At 39.8% G+C, this 20970-nt stretch overlaps 1 protein-coding gene across 8 annotated transcripts in view; it reads right to left on the bottom strand.

Annotated features, from left to right (window-relative positions):
* ptprub (protein tyrosine phosphatase receptor type Ub) overlaps positions 1-20970 on the bottom strand; it is a 151538-nt gene that overhangs the window by 94254 nt on the left and 36314 nt on the right. For 7 of the 8 annotated variants that reach the window (XM_044207849.1, XM_044207848.1, XM_044207850.1 and 4 more), the window contains exon 2: positions 14089-14220. The exons of the other annotated variant lie outside the window; for it this stretch is intronic. In XM_044207849.1, the coding sequence (XP_044063784.1) occupies positions 14089-14220 (132 nt within the window). The remainder of the gene's footprint in view (positions 1-14088; positions 14221-20970) is intronic. 8 annotated transcript variants of the gene reach the window in all.

Below are 20970 nucleotides of genomic sequence, written 5' to 3'. Positions count from 1 at the left end.
TTAGGGTAAGCGATGTGCAAATCCCACAGCTGTTTGTGGGAGCGTTTTGCAGCCATGTATGGGGCATCCAGCTGAGTATCACAGACTGTCCCTGCCACCTCAAAGAGAACACATCAGAGGATGAGAAGAGCGGCTTCGCCTCCCTACAGGAATCATGTTCATGAGAAAGACTTTGAAACGTTATGTTTCCCACAAGTTGGATTCTGAAATTCCCTGTTTTCTCTGCAATGAAAAACATTACAAGCAAAGCATATAAAAGAATATGAGTTTCCACTGAAGTTATGATTATGGCTTTTTCTATTGCTCCCTTTAGAGAGCATGGCCCTTAGCAAGGTGACAAGGAAGCAGCCTACATAGCAGTGGGAGCTGGAACTTCATAATTGTACTGTCACAATAAAACTGATACAGAGCTTCCAGATTTCACTTTATGACACTGCCTCAAAACTCATATAAACAGACACAGAGGCAAGGCTAATTCTCCGAGCATTGTGGCCTAAATCAATTACTGTATATGCAAAACATAAGTCAGCATACTGTATGAATGCATAATGGTGTGCATCCGAGTGCTCGTGCCAAGTTTATTCATGCATGTGTTGCGTTTGCGCGGCACCAATTTACAGCACGTGCCATTGTCCTCGTTCCCATCGTCTGATATTAATATCTGAGCAAATGCTGTCAGACAGCTCCTAGTGGAGAACCCCCAGCAGTCATTAGCTGTAACAACCTGGGAGTGTTCCTCGGAGGGACATGCTCTTCACTGCGATTACAAACAACACAGAGAAAGCTGGAACCATGATGCCACAATCGAGCTACCTCGCCAGCGTCTCTGATGTTTTTTGTTATGCTACAAATATTCTATAAGACTTTTTTTTTTTTCTCAGAGCAATTGTTAGGCTTCAAGCTGTGGCTAGCGCAGGCATCTGCAGCCAAAGACAGATCGCAAAAGACAGTCGCTGTTTTATGTCATTCACACTCCGTAATTGCAGTCGATATTTCTGAAGGTAGGAGGTGCAGAAAAGATTTGATGGAGGCAGTAAAAACAGTAATGACTGGGCCTGTTAAAGAGAAACCCAGTGTAGTAATCCTACAGATGCCATAAAAGCACACAAGGCACTGCTCAAAACGAATATATCTCATTTCAGAGGCTGCCGAAATCAACCATTGGAATACTTATAATGATTTGAGAATGAGGATGTTTTGAACAAAAACGTATCTAAATTTTGAAAAGTCAATGACTTCACTGCAGCTAATTCATCTTTGTTTTAGTCTTCGGTGGTGTCCCTTCATAAAGTAATAACTTTAATGGAGAATAATAAAGTTTGGTGAAGCCTGAGAAGCTAATTGTCGGCAGTTTGGTTAAGAGCACAGAGATTGACAGCATACTAAACAGATTGGCACATGCGAGCGAGACAAAGACCTAAAAGACATCACTTAGATCATTTTCAGACACCTCGGTTACATTAATGCCTAAAATTATCACCCCCCTAACACATCTCAGAGCATGTTTGATTTAGTCTCAATTCTAACATCTACATATTTCCACATATGGCTAGCTCCCTCCTCATCACATATTAAGAATAGTAAGGAGAATGAGGATTGCAGGAAGATAAAGAAGGAGATGCCAGATGTGATCCAGACTATTTATGTACAGGCAGCCGAGCTGATCCCACTAAAAGACAGGCAATGAATGCAGACAGAGCCGTGGACCCCTGAGACCTGATATAATATATTACTTATTGTGTATAATTCAAATAACCATCCATCTCCAGTTAGTCATTCTGCTTGCATCAGGCCTTTCACATTCATTATCATATCAGTTAACACGATTTAATGCAAATGGCTCCACCCAGAAGCAGTGCCTACATATCAATTACTGACAGAGTGTTGTGCACGACAAGAGTTATTATGGTAACACTGCTGAATTAAATTGCACCTGAGAGGAAGTATGTGAATGAGAATGGCAGGAATGGATGAGAGATTATGAAGGAACATGAGGAAGAGGAATAAAATGTTTTGTCCCCACTCCTTTATTTCCTGAAGGACCCTCTTGGCACTTCATGATTCCCCAACCAGATGTCATCTCAAGAGGATCCTACATCTCAAATCAATGTTATTCCAACAAATGGAGATGAAATAACCTACACTCAGAACCCCTCCTGGCAACTGGATTGCCACCCACTATGTCTGAGAGAAAATACACTGAAATCATTAAGTCTCACAGCAGAGGATCAATGGCTGCATACAAATTCTGCTCATGCCATTTGCAAGGGATGTTTATCTTTGTCATTATCAAGCTCTTTTTCCCCCAATTATGGTAAGGATACTTAAAGCATGCAGTTTCAGTCTAAATGATACATCCATCTCCAAAACTTAGTATTATTATAAATATTTTTTAAGACAGAATTGTTATCAGATGCATTATGGTTGTGAGATTTAAAGAGGCTCCATGGTTATATAGATGCTTTGTGTGCATTTTGTGAATCCACAACCAGTTTCCCCAGTGGGACCTCTGAAGTATGAATTAGTCCCCGAGGGACACAGGGCACCGTATCTATAAGCAGATGTTGGTTACTTCACATTTCCACAGGAGAACACTACAACACTTAATTTCCCCTTAGGAAAGCAGTCAACCTAACAATGAAAATAAAGCATATGCTGGAGAATAATGCCATTCAAACAGCAAGTCAGCAAGTTGGCAATAATAAGTGCCCAGTCAGTGCCCTGATCCCATAGCAAAATGAGTTTAGTGTTATAAGGGCTTGTTTCTCTCTAGAATTTTAATAAACCGGGATGACTCAAGTCACTTTTTTCATTAAAGAACTACTGCGCTTTGACATAGGTGACATTAAAATTAGCATTGTTCTAAGTAGAATTTTCTGTGGAGGCTCGCTGTATCTGATGATAAAGCATCTACATAGGTATGTACCCCCTTATAATTCTTGCAGCTGATGTACTCTGCTTTCTTTTCTTTCTGCACCACAGGGGTGTTTCCATTTTGTTTATGCCACCATTTCATCATTGTCAGCGAAAGTCTAGTATGTGCACTAAACCAGTCCTGATGCAGACAATTTGTTATTTATATCTTTTAATTTTGCAACTTAAAACTAACTGTATGGTTAGAGAAACATGGTTAAGTATTTAAAAAAGTCCGATGATGTTGATAGGTTTTCAATGTAGTGAGTCCCCGGGACCCACAGGTGGTCATTTGAGTGGGTCCCCAATAAGATTTGTGTTTTTTGTCAAATTGTAGTGTTAAACCTGTGTTTGATGTTATATGGTTATAATTATGGTTATTAATGTATGTTGAAAATGTATCTGAAAATAAAACAAATAAATAAATATTATATAAATATTTATATAAATATTATTATAAATAAAATCCCAAATCTGTAAATACACTGCATACACACAGCAGCTGAAGAGAAGGTCACATTATACAGAGAAATATTAGCTTTTTATTGGGTGAATAAATGTTAAAAAGGGAAGCTAAAGGGCAACGAGAATGCTGAGTTTTCAAGTTTCATCAGGAGTCATAACACCATCAAGCACATCATCTTTAATTAGGAAAGTAGTTAAAAACACGCACACAAAGGGCAACCATTTACTGCATACTGTCATTAGAAACCCAGTACAATTAGCTGATAATTAGCCTGATCAGCCACCTTCATCAATACAAACACACATTATTAAACTGTAAACCATTAAATCAAACAAATAACTAGCCGCAGTCAACGTCAGACAACCTTATCATACTTGAGCAGTTACCTACTGTTTCTGTAGTGGTGGCAAAACATTAAAAAATACTGGCTACATACAATATTAGCAGTTTGAATTAAAGTGAAGCTCCATGCACACTCCGGGGAAATATTACACCAAACTCCCTTTAAGAAATATGACATATTAACAATTCCTTACGTGTTTGCAAAAACACTAACTCTAGAAACAAGATAAAAGCAGTCATATGTCGACAGTCTTCTTGTCAATTTGGCATCAATATAATCCATAAAGATAAAATGTATTTCCGTACTTCACATTTTGTATTTGTCGCCTCCGTCGTTTAGCTGTGCTATTTTAGTGGGAGAAGATCATGGGAATGAGAGGTGAACATTTCAAAAATCAAGATTCCTCACTAAAATATATGCTGGTTGGTGGGTCAGATACACGCAGAATTAAATCTATTAACATCTATTATGTGTGTGTGTGAGACAGGAGTTTTTTCGGTTGCTACCAAAGTAACTACCCGGTTTGTTGCTTCCCGTTTGGTGCTGGAGAGAGATACAGCATATGCGCAGACGTTAAGAAACAGGTTTTTTGACAGCAAGGTTTCTTTTGTTTACTTCTAGGATTTCAGATTTGTTGTTCACAATGTAGCATTATCAGGGAAAAAATATGGTCCCCTGGACACATCAACAGTGAGTTTACTGCGTCCTTTCGGATTTTAACGCATCAGAGACACAGGACACATACCTAGCAACATCACTGAAAGTCAACATTAATTTGGGTCTGGAATCCCAATCCCTGACATCTGAATCGAACATGTTATATGTCCATCCACCATCACTTTAGTACAGTCTCATCACGCTACATTAACGGCAAACTATATCCTGCATTGGCACTAATTGTGACATTGAATGTAAATGGTGAACCATCCAATATAATCATAATTCCAAGGAGTGTAAACAAAGCCCTGGCAGCTGTCTATTCTGCTATGTGTAAAGCTTAACTTATTAGTTGGGAAATTTGGTAATTTGTTTTTATTAAACCTTTATTTATTGATAAGCACCCTATAACTAATCTTTAATTGCAGAGCTGCATGCAAAAGGTGACATTTATTTATGGGGCACAATCTCATACAAAAATCAATTCAAAAGTGCTGTAGAGACTGATAAAACCATAGAAAATAAGTCAAAATATTTTAGATACAGCCCAAAGACAATGTAACACATTAAAATGACTCAACAACAATACATTGTCAGTAACATCACCAAAGTCTGACCAATACTTGATTACACAGCTTGATCCTGCATTAATTATTTCCTTGGACCCGAAACCAGCAGTGATAACGACCTTGTGGCCACTGAGTCACACGTGACCACGAAGTAACTACCTTCTGAGTCCAGTGTTTGTTATATTGTTCACACAAAAACTGTATACTAACAGCGCAGTTTATTTCCTAGGCACGAAATGCATCAAGCATATAAATGAAATGAGCTACTACATGGATCAAGGATTGCTGATGTTTGGGGGAAAACTGTTTTCAAGATAAAGTAGTAATCAATCAATGCACATTTTTATTCTAAGTTGTTTAGGTCATGATTAATTGCAAAAAAAAATGGTTGATACTATGAAAATAAGTGAATATTGCGGCTACCATCCTTAACTGTTCGGCTTTCAGCAAGGATGAGCCATGAGAGTTGTCAAAAATGTGAAAATGTTTTAAATTAATGAAACGTTATCAAAGTAACAAATCTGCATACATCTTGTTCTGACATCTCATCTGCCTGAGTTCAAGTACTCACAAAAGATCAAAGACGCTCAAACCACTGTAGCCCAGAATGGGTCATGAATGAGTTGTTGTGGATCCAAACGCAGAACCTGTACTTTTCTGCACATTTTCGCCGCCATTTTTATTTCATGTGTATTGACAAAGCTAAATGCAGACCTATATGTATATACAAACAGAATTTTAAGAAATACTTGGAATCTTTCTGTTCTGGTTTCACACAACTTGCCAAAGCCCACAAGCCTGTGATCTGTGAACATTCAGAGAGAGCTGGAGCAAAGTGAGGGCACAGAGGAATAGAGGAGTGCACAGAAGTTGAAATATCCAAATACACATACTAAAACTATCCACACCAGGCACACATACAAAGCTCATTCCAATCTTAAGATCACCAAAGAAGGAATGTGTGATTAGCAGAAAAGAGGATATCAAAGAAGAAAGAAAACTTCAAATATTTGAAGAACACGTTCAAAGCCAGCGGGCAGGAGTAGAAATGTTAGAAAAGTTAATTCAAGTGTTCAAATTTAATTCACAAAGATGCTTTAAGTCTGTTAATCTTTTGCTTACCAAGAAAGTAACAGAGAGCCTAAGTTGGATTAAGTGATATCAAATTCTGGACAGTTTTGCAAGCATCCCTGTGTCCAAAGCTCTGTGCTCTGAACTGACACTAACTCAATTTTAGCTCTACACACATTAGAAGCTATAAGAAATATTTATTATTAATAGTCCGTAATGGTGACAGTTTAGAAGTCAACACACCCTGAAATTGTGATTGGATCTTCTGCACACATCTAAATGGATCTTGTGTTTTAGTACATGCAAAACCTTTTGTTTGTGTGCATCTTTATGCATTTATTTGTTTGTATAGGACAACTTATTTCAATGAAAATGTAATTAACTGTAGAGTCTTACACTAGCATATCTCTGTTGTTGGTTGAATCCTTAGGCCTAAAGGTGGGATATACGATTTTAATCCATTACACGTCTTTTTCTCAAATTCAGCAAATATCTCCCCACAGTACTGTGTTTGTACACAGCCCTGGCTCTGTAAATGGGAAATAAACAAAGTGGCTCGGACCGAGCCACACAACACTGTTCCAGCCATGATTTGCGTGTCAGGTAACGTTAAATGACTTGCCCACAGACATTCAGCTTACTTTCTAGTTTGCCAAGATCTGCTGTTGTTGTGATGTTAGCTATAGTAGCAGGAGAGCTGTGAGTATCGCTGTCTGGAGCTGGTTTGCTGCTCTGGGAAACCGTCTCATCCTCTGGCTGTTAGCTTCGCAGCAGCAACTGTAAGGGCAGTTTGCTAACCCACAACCAAGCTAACATTAGTTATATTATGACTTGCTGAGTCGTTGTTCGCTCTATATCGTGGTATTTGTCATGGTGTTGGATTTCTCCAGAATCGCATACCCCACCTATAACTTTCCAAAAGGTAATTTTGTCAGGAACAATGAAAACACAATCGTGTTCTTAAATTAACCATCATACTTTATAGCCACATGAGGGGCATGGCTCTATGGATGGCAATGTTGGTCTGCCGGTTGGTCGTTAGTCCACCACTTTAGTCAAGACTGAAATATCTATTGGATGGATTGGCACAGACATTCATGGACCTCAGAGGATAAAGCTTACTGACTTTGGTGATCCACAGACATTTCCTCTAGCGCCACCATGAGGCTAACACTTTTGGTTTTTAGTTTAATGTCTCGACAACTACTGGATGGATTACCATGAAATTTTGAACAGGCTTTCATGTTCCCCCAGAGGATGAATCCTCAAGACATTGGTGATCCTCTGACTCTTCGCCACCCCCACATGACTCAACAACTGTTGGAAGCATTAAATTTGATTTGGCAAAGACGTTTATGTCCCCCTCAGGATGAATTGTAATGTGATCCCCTGACCTTTGATCCAGCACCACCATCAGTGCAAAATTTTAATTTGCCCAATACTTTGGTTTGTGACTAAATACCTGCAAAACCAATGACATTCCCATCAGCCTCAACTGTCCTTTGTGTTTAGTGCTACTAATATGAGCATGCTAACATGCTAAATTTATGGTAAAAATTATACCTGCTAAACATTAGCATATTAACATTGTCATTGTGATGTTAGCATTTTGCTCCAAGCACCGCTGTGCCTACTGTACGTACAGCCTCACAGAGCTGCTAGCATGGCTGGAGACTCTTGTTAGATTTTATCCAAAGGGTTTTACAAAGATTTAATAAACAAAGGGCTGTGAATTTTCCAAATCTAAAGACAAAACATTTTATTGTTCAAAGAAATACAAAGAATTGTAATAACTTATATTGGAGAGTTATGAGAAAAGCTACACTACTCACACATGCTAATGTTATAACCCTCCAGTTCAGCTTGCTATTCATTCCCCTACAAACTGTGCTGAATAGTTTAAAGAGCAAGATAAACAATAAACCTCTAGCTACTTGAGTCTATCAAATAGGGCCAATTATGTGTGAGCAAAATCCAAAATTCCCAATGTATGCAGCAAAGATGGTCCAGCTTAATTGCAGTTGTCACCTACATAGCCTTTTTCATGAGCTGAACCATTATGCTTCAAGTGACCGGCCACTTCATTTCACCAGAGTTAGGGTGATTCACCTAGTAAGTCTATTTGGATACGATCCCAAGTGTGCTTCCTGAGCCTCAATTATGTTGTTAAACCGGCAACCTTACACATAAAAGCCCTCTAGCTGTCCCTCTAAAGCGACACTAATTAGACGGAAACTACAGCCAAAAGGGGGCTGCATTACCATACCTACCTATCACCTGGGTGTCTGTGTGTGGGTGAGCAAAGCACAGAGAACAAAAGAACTGGTCGCAGAGTATACCGGCACAATGTCTGATATGGAAGTCATTCCCAAATGTGTCTCTATCATTCACATTAATGATTCCTCTTTACCTTGTTGAGAAGGCATAAAGGGAGCTGATGCTCACATCCCTCAATAACAATTCAATTAATTTGTTATAAAGCTTCTGTGTAGTAACGGGCATCTGTGAGATGCTTTAAATAATAATACATCGGTGATCAATATATATGATCTCCTTTGCCTTGAAGTAATGAGTCATAAGCAATTATCCCTGTGAGCCACTGGTGTCAGGTCCTGAGCCAGTGAAGACTGCAGGTTTTCATACTACAATACTACCACTGCTGATTTCACTAATTAGTTCCTCCCTCTCTGACTGAAGGTGTGTTAATTAGGGAAATCAGCTATTGGAACGTTTAGCTGGAACAAAACCCTGCAGACTCTTCAACAGCACATAACCGGACACAACTTTCTTCAAGGGAACTATTGTCCTCCGTAACCCAAGGTAAATGATAAATATAGCTCTCTGTTAAAAGGTTCCTCCTCTCTTCATGAACAAAAGATGCAATACCATCCCTGAAAATAAACAACAGACCACTTTATCTCATCTTTAATTTCATTCATCATCGCACAGTTTTAGCCTTGAAGCCAAGCTTTCCCGTAAAAGCTGATAAATTGCTTAAGCCATTACATGACTTTTTATTAAGATTAACTCAACTGTGACTTCAAGCTCCATATATCTGCTCGCCCTTTCAGGTCCTTACTCATTTTTTGAGTCTTTTTTTAACAGAAATGATCTTGGTGATCGCCTCTCGTCTTAGCTTGCAGTTCTCTTGGCAGTTGTCGTGTGTAAATGACAGACAGCCGGTGGTGAGTTGTCGTAATCTCTCAGTTAAACTTTTCAACACCTCATGTCATTGTTTTAAAGGTCCAGTGTGTAGGATTTAGTGGCATCTAGCAGTGAAATTGCAGTTTGCAACCATTTGAATAACGCTTGCATCACCCTCCCGTTCCAAGCATAGACTGTATAGAAAGATGGACGACATGATGGCTCCCCAAAAGTGAAGCCAAAACATCTTGATCGCTCCCTGGTGGCTGACTGCAGTATAGGTCATAAACCCCGCCCCCTCAATGTTAGCAGATGGGACATGAGCCAAGCTAAAAACTCAAAGTACACGTCAAATACATTTTTCATAAAGATGGTTTCTGTCATTTTAGGTAGTTCTTATCAAGCTGTTGTGTGTTCAAGTGTTAATTTTTCTGATAAGTTCTAATTAATTATTTGATGCTATAAAAAGGAGGTTTCACATCAGCTGAGGCCGGCTCACAGTTGAGTCGGCCGGGTGTATGGGCGGGACCTCGATACTGCGACTCCAACCCTGATCACTACTGCACAGACTGTGGCTCCAAATTACATCACCAGCGTAAGATGGCAGCTCCCGTATCCGGGATGTTTTGGCTTAATTTTTGTACAGTGGGAGGAAGTAGAGACGCGTCGTCCATACTAAATACTAAACTTTAATACTAAATAAATCACAAATACATGCCTGTAGTTTAATTTCTAGAAAATAAACACAATTTAAATCGCAATATTGGTCAGAAAAATGTCAATTAGATATTTTGCTCAAATCATTTGCAGAGGTTCCAACTATCAAAATATTGGATATCTGTACCACATTGTACTGCAACCATCTTAGCAATTCCATGTATTTATATTGTTTAACACAATACAAATAGACTTATACAGCACTTGCCTTCTTCTCCTAAAATAAAATAAAGTATCTGCAGGATATCTATAGCAACCATTTTCGAGCAGCAAATTTACAAGCTATAAAGTATATTATCTGTCTCAAAATGCAGATATAAGAGCAAAACTAACTGAATTTTGAATCTACAATAAATGGAGACCTTTTAAATGGAATGATATACAATACAGGTATACTGTACATGGTGAAAGCAGACTGCTAGAAGGGAAAGGTGGAGGAGGGCGATGTAATATGGTATTAAAGCAGTGAGAATGGCTGGTCAGCTCTGATAACAACACGTCTCCTACAGCAGATCTATCTGTCTCCTCGCTCAGCCTCATCCTTTCACAGACGCAGATAATTCTCGGGTCGCTGTCAATGACACACGCGCACTCATGTGCAGCTGCTCTACAGTGCGCGCCTGGGGCCAAGCAGGGGCGAGAGGTGACGGATAGTAAAGGCCAGAAGATATGATATTGTCCTCCATAGCCGGCTGGTAGAGGATGCTGGAGATACAGATGGGGGACTGTCTGTGTTCTAGTGTATGAATTAGCTCTGTTAAGGTCATTACATTGGGCCTGCTGCTACAGTATGTGCCGAATGACCAGGCTCTGACCCCAAGACAATGCTCCAAGCCATGCTTTATGTAAGCCCTAACCTTCCTTAGACCTGAGGTCCCATCCAACATTAGAGTCCATTCAGAACATCTGTGGGTATTTATTTAAGGATTTATTGTGCTAGCAGCTAATAAAATAACCAATCGATTGATTTTGCAGCTTCTTGCAATGTGATGTACAAATACACAGATGGCGCTGGATTCTAGCTTCCAGCAGAGCCTATTTTTAAGTTACTTTCACTGTATGCGTGCCACTGGACAGCACCAGAGACATTTACAAAAAAAGATAAGCAGAGACGGAACTTTGCAAGATTAGCATGCAACACATGGTGAGGGGAAAAAAGCAGTAGCATATTTCAACACTCTATTTTAGTGCTGTCAGAGATTTCTGTATGACTCAGCTGGAAACTAAAGCCCTAATTTCTGCACATCCAAGAGACACTGTTTGTATGGGTGCTGAGGTGGACAACTGAGCAAGGTTTGTGTGAAGTATGATAAATCAGCATATTAGCATTGTCATTGGGGCTGAACACTACAAGTTTGAAAATGAAAAAAAAATCTGTGGGTGTGGAGTAAGAAAAAAGTGAGTTTACCAGACCTCTGTAGCCTGCTCCTCATCTCTGCTCTAGGCTATCAGGGCATGAGCTGCTACTAGCATAACACACCTCAATCTCTGACTGAAATGTCAGCAGTCTAGTTGCATTGTCCTTCAGATACAGTGAAAACGCAAACAGGAATGCCAAAAATTGCTGTTTAGTTCCTGATTTTTGGTCCTGTGGCTCCTTAGTACCTGGAGCTCTTTGGTAAAAAAAAAAAAAAAAAAAAAAAAAAGGGGTATTAACCTGACTTGGGACAAAAGGAGTTCTCGCTGCTGCATGCATGTTGGTAGAGAGTGCTAGAGACAGATTATTCAGTTTATTCCAGTCAAAATTGCAGACAAATGCTGTTAGTCTGTCCTGTGGTTAAAATTACAACAAGATATTGAAGATGATGTTGTATTTTGCAAACTATCAGCGAGAGAAGCATGTACATGCAAGCTGTGGCTGCACTAAGCTGTTGTCACTGTTATCTCTGCCTCTTCTTGAGTGCATTTCTCGATGCTGAAGAAGTACTGCTTTCAATCTTCATTGTAGTGACGCTGGAGATACCTGGACATCATGTTCCACATGTTTGATGTGTTGCTTATAAGAATTAGAAGAGTTCAACACCTAACAAGGTGAACAAAGAAAGCAAGATACATTGCCATAAGCTTGTTCAAGTCTGTAATGGATTTTTCCCTTAAGGCCACCCTGATACACTATAATGGATATTGCAGCAGACCCATAACTTTTCAAGCTGATGAATCTACCTTTCAGAAAACGAGATACACTTTACATGCAGACACATTCTTCTTTACAAGGTCATCATGCTGCAAGACTGACTTGTTCATTAAAACATAGCATTTAGGATTACCAATAGCAACCAGACATCACCGATATAATTCAAAATATAGAAGAATGTGATTAAAATGGGCCATTCTTATTAAGATCTCACCGCATTCTGACTTCTTTTTTTTCCCAAGGCTATTTTCTCTTTCATGGGAACAGTAGTCTCTAATTTCTCCTGGGAGCCACAAGCTGCTGCTATCTGAGCTGTGTTTACTAATCTTCCCTCGACACCAGTTTCTCAGCCCCACAAAGTTAATACTGGTCCAATGTAAATAGCCTTATCTCATAAACTCTTGTTATCCCCCCACCTTGGCTGCCCAATGTGATACAGAATAGAAGTCAACACAGAGGGATTAAGTCAGAGAGAAGGAGGGGGAAAAGAGGAAAAAAACATGTCAGTATCTGCAGTAAGGTTATCCACCTAAAATAACACAGTGAAAATGTCAAGGTGTACCTAAGGAAGGAACACTGCTGTCACTATACAATGACGCCAATCAGATGAAGAACATGAGTAATACACTGCATCTAGTGTGGGGCTGAAGGATGAGCAGATAATAAATTAAACTGAATTTGTCGATTGAGAATTGATGCTCAGAGCCTCTCATGCCATCTCGTCAGAAGTACAGATTACAGTACCTGCCTCATTCCACCTGTGCTAGTCTGTTCCACTGAAGGCCTCAGATCACTGTAAATGCCATGGCAGTAAGTTTTAATTAAACCCAAAGGGAAAAGTATTAATTATCCCATCGCCTACCGTGAATTGGCTGCTGGCTGCAGGCAGATTCTCGAATGCTGATGATGTGGAGGTGAATGAGGTGCGGTTTAAGAGTTTAGAATTAAATTTGGGATTTATCAAGTTCAGAATTCTATTTGGATAGATGCCTGCAGACAGGAGGAAATTTTAGTGCTATAAATCCAAATCACAACTACGCACCTTTTAGAAATAACACCATTTTATCCCTGGAGGAAATGTTTGATAATTTTTAAAGGCCAGTCGAGTCGATATTCTCCAAAAGGATGGAGTATTCCCTGAGGCCTACAATTATTTCTTTTTAAATGATCTACAGTGTCTGATTGTATCATATCTTGTCATCTTTACATCTGTTCCTCTTAGCTTATCTATCTTTATATCTGTCACATTAACTGTCTCTTCTGCTCTCAAATGATGTAAAATTGCTGCTGCCATTGAACTTGCAAGTTCTTTCTCTCCCTCTAATGTACAATGAACACTGAAATGCATGTTTTTGTCATGAATTGGTCGAATTCTCATTACCATATCATAGATTGATTGATTGGTTATACCCAGGGGAGGTCAGTCCCTTAATCATATTGCAAGTTTCCACTGTTGAAGTACTTCAGCAGAGAGCCCACTGTTGCCACTGATATTTCTGCTGAGAAGCTGAAACAGCACTCTTCTCTTTGTCAGATCCCTGTAGGTATTTGTTAATGCAGAGATGGAGGAGCACCTTATAAACTATGCATGCCATCTCCCTCTAGCAACCACCAGTAGAGAGGATGATGGCAGGAAAATGCTGGTTTCCATTAGTCCTCTGAGGCTGGTTAACATAAAATTATCCTTGGGGTTAGCGGGAAGCAGACAAAACTGGGGTGAGTGCTTCATTAAAGCCGATGCATAATGGACGCTGGACATCTACAAAGGCTGATTTGCACACAGTTGCACTTTTCTGATGTCAGCCACACTGATACAAACAAAAGTCCATTTATTTCTCAGACAATTTAAAAAGAAACAGAAGCACACGCCAACTGCTGGCATTTCTCAAAAAATAGCTTCTGGTCTTATGCCCCATGAACTCTTAATTGCTGCGTTTAAGTTTAAGATTTATAGCAAGCTAAGCATCTCTGTCTAATCAAACAGCTGCATGCTTACAGACATCTAACGACACAAAATGGCTGCAGCCTAAAAAAAAGAGTCAAGTACAGAACTGTAGAAAAGAGGACCACTCACCCCGCAGGAGGTCAGAGCTGGCATAAGGTGAACTGTACGTCCGAAACAGCAGCCAATCAAAGTCATCCTCCTCCCCCTGGGTGAAGTCACACAAACTGGGGTCTGAATCCTCTTCAAATGTGCAGCCTGCCGCTGAAAAAAGGGAAAAAATTGAAAGAAAGAACATTTATGGTTTTACAGTTTAGTTTAAAAAAGTAGATTTACCTCACAGACAACTGAGACACATTAAGGGAAGGAAAACACCTACGGCACTCAACTAGGGCTGCAACTAACAATTATTTTCATTATGTCAGTTATTTTCTATTTTTATTCAAACTGCTTGTTTTTGTCTGACCATCAGTCCCAATACCCGGTATTAACAATACCTCTGACCATCAGCTTGATTTGAATGGTCAAAATCAGCCTGAATGTGAGGTCACTATCCCATGTATACACAGGGGTTTGTGTGTTCAAATTGTACTAAATGAAATGTGTTTACAAATTCTCTCAAACCAACAGCAAATCAAGCAATGAGCTATAATTACTTCAGACTCACACAAAAGAACACAAACCCTGGCAAAAGCAATAATTGCCCCTGCACCTGAGGAGAATTACCCCTCCCATAAAGCATTCACAAACAAGACTACATATCCCAAAACCCATTCGCAAAGGCATACAAATAGTAATAACATTTGGGGAATGTGATTATCATAATACCTCACAACCTGCTATTCCATGCGCCAAAAAGCTAATTTTTTCAAATTATATTTAATAGCTATGGCTTTAATGGCCCTTGGGTCCTGAATAATGTGCTTCAGTTGTTGCTCTCTGCATCTGTTGCCATATTTCACATTAGTCCATCAGTGTGAGAATTACAGTCTAACAGTGGGCAGTTTGAACAGCCCAGTCATAAGACCATAGCCTTTGTCAGTAATAATTGGAGCAGGACAGCATGAGATGCGACATGCTAATGATAGGAATAACCATGAGCAGGTCCTGAAGGTGACCCCTGTGGTCTACAGCTTTATCGCTGCTCATTCTTTTCTCTAATCTGCCATTAAACAAATGGTCTCAATATGACAGGCTGCAGACAAAAACACAGCAGGCGTCACTACAGTCAAGATTCATAATTCTCTTTTTTACTACCAAAGTATAAGATAGCCACAGCTTCCAGTCATTAACAGGTTATTGCGATTGTTGTACTGGTTTGGTATGTTACAGGCCAAATAAAATGGAGGGCACAAAAAGACTATAATAGAGTTGGGTACTGTTTGAAATTTTATGATGCCAAAACCCAGATATAGTTTTTTATCTCAAACAGTACCCAGCCATATTATAGTCTTTTATAGCACCATTTATTGGTGCATAGTCTTTCTACAAACCCATTTTTAAAAAATTAACAAAATATGCCATTGTTTTAAATGCAGTTATATAAATAAATAAATAAATAAATAAAATAAAGATTGAAATTAGCCCTGTTTCCCTGTTTCCTGATTTGGATGAAAATATTTAATTAAAGAATTTAATTAATTTAGAAAGAAAAAAGACCAAGTAATCACTCTATCTATCTAGTTCTCTATACTCGACTTTTTTGGCCGTTTTTCCTCATGCTCCATATAGCCTGCATTAATTGCACTGTGCTGCATCAAGCCATGAACACATGCGTTTCAGCTGCAGGGGATAACTGCGCTGACCCGCCCCACTGTGCTCCTGCTTGGTACCAGGGTAGACAGAGACCAAACAGTGATAGTTTCCTTCCCCAAACCAAGCTGTGTCCTCTGGTCCTGACTGCGCTGAAGACTAGAGCGAGAGCTCTTATTACTTTTGAAGCCTTTAACTGAAAGTCTGTGCTTTGGAGTTTCCTCCTACATTTCTGCTGGTGCTTTCAGGTACCGGCCTTATTTTACTGTTTATCTAACACTCTTCTACAGCTGTACTGGGGCTGTGTTAAGTTACTGCTGATGCAAAGCGAACATTTGTATTTTTCACTGAATTAGCGGAACTTTTTTAGTGGTGCAACTATTCAATAAAAATGTATAGTTATGGACAAATATAGCACTATTGAATTTCGATCAGTGAATTTGTTAAATATTACAGGAAGAGGTGGCAGAAGAAGAAACAGCCACATTGGGCTGGTTAGATGAAGAGCTGTAGAGGACTGGTTCTTGCTTTGTGACAACCAGCAAACCTCCAGCATGTCATCAAGGTAAATAAAACTTTTACCTTGCCACACTGTCCTACAGAAAACCATTTGCGCCTTTAACCGAAAGCAGCATGAGATACCAAAGATGATGAGCCAAGTTGTTGCTCTTTGGTTTTAAAATATTACAGTTGGTCCAAGGTGTTGAACTTTCTACAGATGGTGTATTCACTACAGCACAAACACACTCAGCCTGCCCTTGCCTACAGCCAATCTATTACATCACTTTTGCACCTCCAGTGAATATACGATAGCATATCTACCATTATGTAAGCTCGGACCATTGGGTGATAGTAGCAGCCAACCAGCAGGGGAGGGAGTGTGGGTTTCTCCCTCTAGGTTTGATTTATTGCCCCATGCTGGGCTGTTACTGCACAGATCTGCTGCTGAGGCCAGGGGTTAATTGTCCCGCACTGGGGTCTATTTCTAATAGAACAGCCAGAGATATGGGACCTGACACATCCAAATGCTGGCACTATATTATTCCCTGCTGCTTCGGTAAATGAAGCCTGCAGACTCCTCCCTTACGAAAGTCTCATCATCCAGAAGGAGGAAGTCGGGATGCGAGGCCAGCACTGTGCGGGAATGTCATCTCCTCACAACCCACCGGGAGAGATCCAGCTCATCTATCATGACAAACACACTCCCTCCTCACGTCCTTCTGGAAGACCAATGGGTGTGTGGGGTGTCAGTGGCCATTTTTTACCTGAATAATTACAGCATAATTTAGTGCAATGACCAGTGCAAAGTCAGACACTGCCAGGATTTTGTGGCATGCTGTTGTTAGCTGATATAAATCAACCTCATTTTCAAGCTTTGTACAGATTGTTAATTTGATAACAAACCTTATTTCTATTGTAAATATAGGTATTTAATGCCACTACTTCGTTCTTGGAGAAACAATTCCTGGAGAACAAATTAATGCAAATCATAGGCCCCATATCATTACAATGTTTGTGAGACTGCTAAGGCTTTCTGTTTTCATCACAATCGATTTATCTGATCTACTTGCCAGGCTTGCGAGCATTTTGATCATGCATGTATAAGGTAAGCCTACGGAAAGAACACGCTGTGTCTCTTCTTGGGAGCAAAATGAAAGAACATATTAATCAAATTTAATTACAAAACACTCGGGAGCACAAGTTTCAAATCAATACCAGAAAACATGTTGAAACAGCTCAGCAGTACCAAATCAGCCTGCTGTGGTGCCCCACCTGCAGTATAGCACTGCACTGTTAAGAGGAATACCTGAGAGTGAACAAAATGGAGAGGGAGCGAGATGACAAGGATCTGAAGAGGACAAGGGTGGTGATTTACAGACTCAGATGAAAGAGATTTTTGTGACTTTTTGGTTTTGTCACTTTGTTTAAACACTAATCTCAGTGTTTACTGTGAATTTGATCTTGAGAGCACCAACGTAGATCACTCCATAAATAAGTTAATACACAACCTCTCTGACTTTATAGCAAACCAAAATAACTCCAGATTTACACTGTGGAAGTGATGAGCCATGCTCTGTCAGAGGATGGATGCAGTCGCTCCTCTTTGATTTCATAAGGACATAAATGAAGGTGGCAACTTGTTTACCAGACACTCCAATTTGCCGCCACATTCATGGGGATACGTAAAAATGTTCCCTAGTTTTATATGTGCAGTTAATCAAGGCTGTGAGTCTCTCTCTGCTCATATCAGTTGTTAGTGTCACATGTGTTAAGATTTGGTATCTCTTCCTCTGTTTACTTGTATAATCCCCTGTCTTGCTATCTAATTAGAGTGTCAGCTATGCACAGTGAATGCTGTCAGAGTCTCTGCTTATCCCCTTTATTTGCATATGTTTTAAGCATAAGGACGCTGGCCTAAGCTTATTTAAGGTGCTACTACTCTGACAACTTTCCACTTGAATAAATCAAACACAGCAAAATAGGGAGAGGATGAAATGAAAGAAGTGGCTGAGTCCTACCCCATAGTATCAACACCAGTTGAGTTGATATTTTAAATTGGAGCCACAGTCAAGACCACCTAAATCAAGAGCCAAATCACAACATGTACACTTTTTCTTTTCTAATATTTCAAAGAAAAAGAATGATCTGTCATTAAATACAGAAAAATCAATCATTTGCTCTGAAACACTGCAGTTAATCTTTTCACTGGCTTCTAAAAGATTCAGTACAGTGAGTGAGCAGAATTAAACAGCAGAGTCCAACACCACGGGCCAGTATTTGTACAGATTGTAAAATAGTAGTGCTTGTTTGAGTACCATCAGCCACTCACAGAGGTCGTAAAAAGCTGCATGTGAGAATACTGGTGTTAATTAGCTCAAGTGATATAACTGGTCGGGGTTGCAGCATGCACATGATTAGAAATTCTGGGCCCCTTGACAACAGCTCACTGGAGTATAAAACAATAAATATCTTTAATCCTTGGCATGTTACAAGACCTATCCAGGTCTGGGTCACAGGTTCCCACCCATGGCCCAGACCTAGAATATGATTTGAAAGTCAATTTTGACAGTAAATTAAATTTTAGATCACAATGACGTTATATATTTTTCTGGGGGAAAAAATCAATTGAGAAGAGGTTTATGGATAAAATAACTGATGAGGACTGTCTGTTTTTGGTTAATCCAGCAAGTTAAACACCTGACAAATACAGATGCTTCATCAAATTAATGCAAAAACTATATAAAAATCCAATATTGCCATAAAGCAGTTCCGCTCATTGATTTGCAACATTGCCCACAATGGCATAATACAATCAGAGATATTACAGAAAAACCTCTCATGGTATTAATGGAATAGTGAAATCTCTGATGGTGAACAAATGTTTACAGTCTCACACTGTATCTCAACACATCACCCATGCAGTATTAAATAAGTGGAATGCAGTAAACATAAGGCAATATACACAGAATGTGCCACAATCTGCTTTGTGTCCACTTTAGGAAGTCTACAAATTACTGAGGTAACTCTCAAATTGACCCTTGTCAGCAGAGTCCTTCATGGTACCTTCAAATAAAGCAGCATGATCAGTAAAGTGCTGATATTTAGTCTTAATGGGGCAATCAATGATTGAACTGATGTTTCTGCACATAAAGGTGTCAGCCAGTAAAGGATCTTTCTGGCTGTTTTCAACCAAGACCTTATTTACCTTGGCTTCACTGTAGAGTTTCATATATTGTAACTATAAGTCACTACATGCACTACACCTGCTGCAAAAAATGTCCACAAATTCTACAGGTTACCACCAAGGCCAAGAAAAAGTCAGACACACAAACTTTGCTGAAAAACTGACAACAAAAAAGCAATGCAGTGGTGGGTCAGGAAGTTTAGTCTTTAGTCTACCTGCTGTGGAGAAGATCATTATTGTACTCTCTGTGATGCCTCTTTTCTATGTCCCTGGCCCACAGGATTACAGATACAAACAAAAACGAAGTGCCGCTTGGCACGTCACATAAATTGTGGGAGAAAGTGCAGGTTGCATATTTACACAATGTTTGCAAATGTGCAAGCTACTCTCTAGCGTGCTAGTGCTTACAGGCCTGTCGCAACAAGCAAGAAGTGGCGGGGGCAATGTTACGCTATTTGTTCGCTTCCAGTGAGTCTTCTCCATTATATTTCACAGACAATATGAGAGTGGTATATCTTCTCATCCAACTCTCGGCAAGAAAGTGAATAACGGTATTTCTGAAATTGTCAAACTATTCTTTTAACACAATACAACTTCATGAAATATTATGAAATTCAGATCTAATTTGGAAAATAATTGCAATTATCCTTTATCTTATTTTCCTTCAAATTCTTAGGATTTTTGTCTAACAGTCAGAATTTGGCATTGTACATGAAAGATTCCCATCCAGTCTCAGCGAAAAATAAATAAAACAGACAAAGTGCAGAAGCAAGAGTGATGAACACACACAGCTGTGTACTCTGTATGTGGCCCTGGAAATAAAATGCCCCAGTCCTTATTGAGACTGATCAAGCCCAACTGAAAACACAGCCAATTTCAAGACACAGACCAAAACACTTAAAACCCAGTCTCTCACTTATTACAAAAATAGTAAAAGCTGATGTGTTTGCTCAAAACAACCATTCACAACCTTTGCTTTTATGTCAACTACAGCCTCTGCCCTTAATTATCTGGCAGTCAGGATGGGTAATGAACACCAGAACCTGTGAAGTCACCTGGGAAATGCAGCGTGATGAGCCACGGGTGCTTGTCATATCACCATCAACAAATGGGAACCAAACCATGCTGGGAATGCAGCCCATTCCGTGCTCTTCCACTCCACACAGAAAGCTCTGAGTTTGGGGTGACTGAGTGTCTGGCTGGTGGGGATCCAGGTGGGAATGGGTGAGTAATACTGTAGGCAGTTAGGGGGAGGAGAGTGGTTGATTTGCATTGCAGTGAGTGTGGCCCGATGCATCAGCAGGAGACAGGTATATTTATTCTCTGCAGAGGCTCTCCTCCCCAGCACTCCCCTGGCTGCCTCTGAAAGCCATCCATCCCCACACCTGAATACGCAATGAAATCATCTCTCTTCCTCCCCGGGCATTAATAACTCAGCCACGGTGGCTGGATGGGCCCGGTCTCAAAGAGAGGGCCAGGAAACAGATTGAGAAAAGAAAGGGCTGGAGATGGTAAACAGGTACAGTAGAGGTGCTGAGCTTCAGGGTGGACTACACTGAAATATGCTGTAACTGAGC

Source organism: Siniperca chuatsi, linkage group LG9, assembly GCF_020085105.1.
Source record: "Siniperca chuatsi isolate FFG_IHB_CAS linkage group LG9, ASM2008510v1, whole genome shotgun sequence".
NCBI classification, from domain to species: Eukaryota; Metazoa; Chordata; class Actinopteri; order Centrarchiformes; family Sinipercidae; genus Siniperca; species Siniperca chuatsi.
This window is presented reverse-complemented; position numbering and strand designations above follow the sequence as displayed.